At 53.5% G+C, this 4,442-nt stretch overlaps 1 protein-coding gene across 1 annotated transcript; it reads right to left on the bottom strand.

The window, feature by feature from the left end:
- Positions 1 to 638: 638 nt before the first annotated feature.
- On the bottom strand, positions 639 to 4,181 carry LOC138684169 (la-related protein 6-like; the record flags this gene model as incomplete). The annotated part of the gene is made up of 3 exons (XM_069777880.1): positions 639 to 1,710; positions 2,343 to 2,437; positions 3,972 to 4,181. Coding segments are annotated over 3 exons (1,236 nt in total), but the record flags the coding sequence as incomplete, so codon positions are not given.
- Positions 4,182 to 4,442: the final 261 nt, after the last annotated feature.

Genomic DNA, 4,442 nt, shown 5'->3' with positions numbered 1-4,442 from the left:
CCTACTCTGGTTGATTTGTAATAAATTGAGTTAATTTTCCCCAAGCGGAGTCTCTTTTGCCAGTGATGGTAATTGGTGAGTGATCTCTCCTGTCCTTATCTCGACCCACAAGCTCTTTGTTACATTTTCTCTCCCCTGTCCAGCTGAGGAGGGGGAGTGATAGAACGGCTTTGGTGGGCACCTGGCGTCCAGCCAGGATCAACCCACCACAGGGGGAAATGATGTACTTAAGAAATTATGTACTTAAGCCACACGAAAAAGGCCACAAAGGTCTTGTGAAACAAGATCCCCTTTGTATAACCAATGCATGCCTTGCTAACAACTGTGCCCCTGAAGAAGAACTAAAAGACTGAGAAGAAGGGAACATCCTACCCCAGGAGGCGCCAAAAAGTTGAATAATTGCTAATAGGCATGAAGTCAGAAAAATCTTCGAAAACTGGAGGAAAGGTAAAGAAAGGTGGCAGGGGGAGATCATGACCACCAACTCAATTCCACACCAAAAAGACTTACCCCCCCAACTCTCCTTGAGCATGTGCTGTAAAAGAAAAGAACACTGTACCTTTAATTCCAAGCAGGGAAACTTTAGCCCAATGGAAACTGTGCGAGATAAGCGACTCCCAGTAATAGTTTTTGGAAGAACTTTGGAAATTGAATATGTATAACTGAACTGTATAAATTGCTTGCCCGTTTAGGCATGAGGGGTGCTAGCTTTGCGGATTACCACCTAGCCCCCATCTTTGCGTAAACAAGAACTGGAATAAAATACCTCTGCTCTGTGTTTATATTGGCATTTTGCACACCGGGTGAATGACCCCACTTTTGGGACAACAGTGGGGCAGGCAAAGCACCGCATCCCGCAGGCCGAGGGGCTCAGGCACCCACGTCGCTGCCGGAGGATTGCTGGCAAGAGGTTTGGCATCTGGAGAGGGGCTGCTGGGCCAGGGTGCCCAGGCACCCACCCCACTCCCCCAGCCGCAGCCACGAGAGCTCTCAGTGCTGGAGCAGAGGCCGTAGCAGCTGCCTGTGCCCAAGCCTGTCCCGAGCGGAGGGAAGACTTTGCTGGCGAGGAGCAATCCAGTGAAGGCATTGCTGAAATTGCTGGGCTTGAAGTTGCTGCCGGGCCAGGAGGGTGCCACGGGGTCCTTGTGCAGGAGGAGGGGTGGCAGCGCCTGGGCACCGTTCAACTCCGGGGAGCTGCAGAGCAGGGAGTCCCCGAGGCCGTTGGGGAAGGTCGCGGCCACCGCCTGCGCTTTCCAACCCGGCTGGTCCACCAGCTCCTCCGCCACCTCCCTCTCGGCCCCGGCTGTCTTCTTGGAGCCCTTCCCGCAGAGCCGGACCACCCTGATGCTCTCGCCACGCGGACAGCTCTGGTGGCCGAGGTCCTCAAGGCTCCTCAAGGCTGAAGCGCTCCCCAGGCTCTTGTACTCCACCAGTGCGCAGTGCTTGCTCAGCAGCTCGGGGAAGTCTGACGTGTATTTCTGCACATCCGAGGGCAGCTTGCGGCCCGGCCGCAGGATGCGGATGGAGGCGATGGTGCCGAAGGGGCTGAACATCCTCGTGATGGTCTTGAGGAAATTCTTCTGGAGCAGCAGCAGCACGTCCTGCTCCAGGGGCAGCAGCTCCCAGGCCAGCAGCAGTCTGCTGGGGGGGACACTCAGCAGGGACTCGGGCATGGGGACCCATGATACCGAAAAGCCAGTCGAAGAAACTCTCTAAGACTCATTTTGGAGTTTTATAAAGTAGGCATTCTTTATTGCAGCGCTGGATGCACGGGGGATAGTTCCACCTAGCACGCATGCCACAGCTTCAGCACAAACAGGTTATATGGAGTAACCAATTACATATTAATCAGATTAGTATACATATACATAAAAATTATTGTAACTGAGTATCATAGTATTGCCTACATCTGATCACATGCAACGGTTCTTCATTTGAGTCAAAGGGCTGCTTTTGCGACCACCGATCCATTTCAAATTCTGTTGGCTGACCTTCAAGTCTTGTTCGTCATCCTTGTTCTTTGATCTTGGAGCTTAACATGGTTTCAGTCATATATGGTCAGTTTCAATATTAATCTTATCTAATGTACAGGAACATCCAGTCATAAGAGCAAAGAACTGTAAAACTTAGGAGTAACTACCTCTACTAGTTAATTACTTGGCTACACTTCTGTCTCTTTTTTCAATCATAGTGTTAGTATAAGATTTCTAATAATTATTTACCAAATCTCACTTTTACAGTCACCTAGCAGCAAACCAGTTTCCACGGCTGGTACAAAATATTAAAACCAACAAATATTTAGACATACCATACAGAATGTATGGACATATGTTATCACCCACCGCCTCACTTTGGTGCCCTCCTCGTTCACCTCCAGCAGCTCTGAGAACCGCAGGGTGTAAAGCGTCAGCCACCAGTCATGCGTCAGGTATTTCACCTGAGGGAGAGAGGGGGCCACTGTGTCACTGTGAGTCTCCCCAGGCAGGGACCACCCTAAACCCATCATCGAGGCAGGCTGCACCCCCATCAACCTGAGGTCATGGCAAGGCAATATCCCCCTTTCAGGATTTGTGGGAGAAGGTCGCCTGTGCTCCCGGACCATGGCAAGAAGACACAGCTTCCCTGTACATCACACCACCAGTGCTTCGCTGCAGTTTTTTAGTTAAGGCATGATCTCTCCCAGAGCAGCCTGGGGGAACCACGGGCAGAAGAGGTGAACCCAGCCCTGGGCTTGGGGTTTGAGGACCCCTCACCGCTTCCCCAGCCACCCTCCCTGGGTGGAGAACTGCTGCAGCACGTTGAAGGCAGACAGCAGGGCCCAGCTCTGCACCACCAGCGCTTTGCCGGGACACAGGCAGCCTGAGCAGAGCCTGGACCTCCCCGAGCACCTCACCGCAGACAGCCAGAGCACACCCAGACACCCAGGCATCCTCCACGTGGAGGCCACTTCCCACCCCGGCTGGCCAACGCAATGGGCTGCCTACCTTCTTCAAGGACGTCAGCAGTTTGATGCTGACGAAGCCCATCTTGTTCTTCTGGACATGTTTCAGGTGAACTCTGCTCATTATAATACCAAAACACACCTCCACCCCCAAAGTTACCCACCTCCAAGGTGCGACCGCCCCCCACTGAGCACGCGCTCTGAATTTTCTCTAGCGTATGCCTTTAAAAGCAAACCGAGAGAACTTTATACGAAAGGAAAGGTATGTGTGACTAGAGTCACTCAAGCTCCACCGAAAAACTCAGAAAACATAAAAGGGCTTAAGAGAGGAGAAATGTCAGGGAAGACACCATCACAGACAAGTCGGGAGGACATCGCTGACTTCTGGCATCAGTCGATGGGCTGAGCCTCTCTCCCCCCCGCCATAGGGTTGCCTATTGTGTGAGATTTGAACACTCGGCTGTACTGAGTGCTTCCCTGGGAAACTTAGAATTCTTTAGAGCTCTTTTCTTTCATCATTTAACGCGCCTGTAGGCAACGGTATTGTCACCTGCACGTGCTTTGCAGACAGTCTATTTATCACGGGCAATCCAAAAGCACCTGTACCGTTGCTTTAATAAACTGCGCTGCTCATTCATCTAGTCGTGATGAAAAACAAAAGAAAAGAGAAAGCCCCAAACCCAAATGTAAAGGAGCCTCAGCGCCGGAGGACGAGCTCTCCTCTCTCAAAGCAGCCTGGGGGAACCACGGGCAGAAGAGGTGAACCCAGCCCTGGCCTTGGGGTTCGAGGACCCCTCACCGCTTCCCCAGCCACCCTCCCTGGGTGGAGAACTGCTGCAGCACGTTGAAGGCAGACAGCAGGGCCCAGCTCTGCACCACCAGCGCTTTGCCGGGACACAGGCAGCCTGAGCAGAGCCTGGACCTCCCCGAGCACCTCACCGCAGACAGCCAGAGCACACCCAGACACCCAGGCATCCTCCACGTGGAGGCCACTTCCCACTCCGGCTGGCCAACGCAACGGGCTGCCTACCTTCTTCAAGGACGTCAGCAGTTTGATGCTGACGAAGCCCTTGTTCTTCTGGACATGTTTCAGGAGGAAAGCATCCTTGGCCAGGTTCTCGTCAGAGAGGTGGAATTCCACCTGGGACGCAACCCTCCTGACCAGCTGCCGGTCAGGGACTGAGTAGCTGCAGTCCAAGAGATCAGCCCCCAGAACATCGCTCGCATCGCAGAAGCTCCCGGCAAAGCAGCAGGGACACGGGTGTGACTTGGTGGCCTTTGGGATGTGCAGCACTGCCCGGTCCCAGCCACAGCGGTGCAGATGGCAGAGTGTTGAGGAGCGGGGTGGCTCAGCTGCGCTCTGAAATGAAACGGAGTTTTATGGTTTTAGAAGTGCGCTTGCCTTCACGCCCCCAGCATCGGTCCCTGCCACAGGTTACGCAGCAGATGGCCTTGCGCAATCTTGCAGCCAGAGGTGCCTCACCAACAGAGCGCCATGTCT

Source organism: Haliaeetus albicilla, unplaced genomic scaffold, assembly GCF_947461875.1.
Source record: "Haliaeetus albicilla unplaced genomic scaffold, bHalAlb1.1 scaffold_112, whole genome shotgun sequence".
NCBI classification, from domain to species: Eukaryota; Metazoa; Chordata; class Aves; order Accipitriformes; family Accipitridae; genus Haliaeetus; species Haliaeetus albicilla.
Note: the sequence above shows the minus strand (reverse complement) of the source record. Positions and strands in the feature narration are given on the sequence as shown.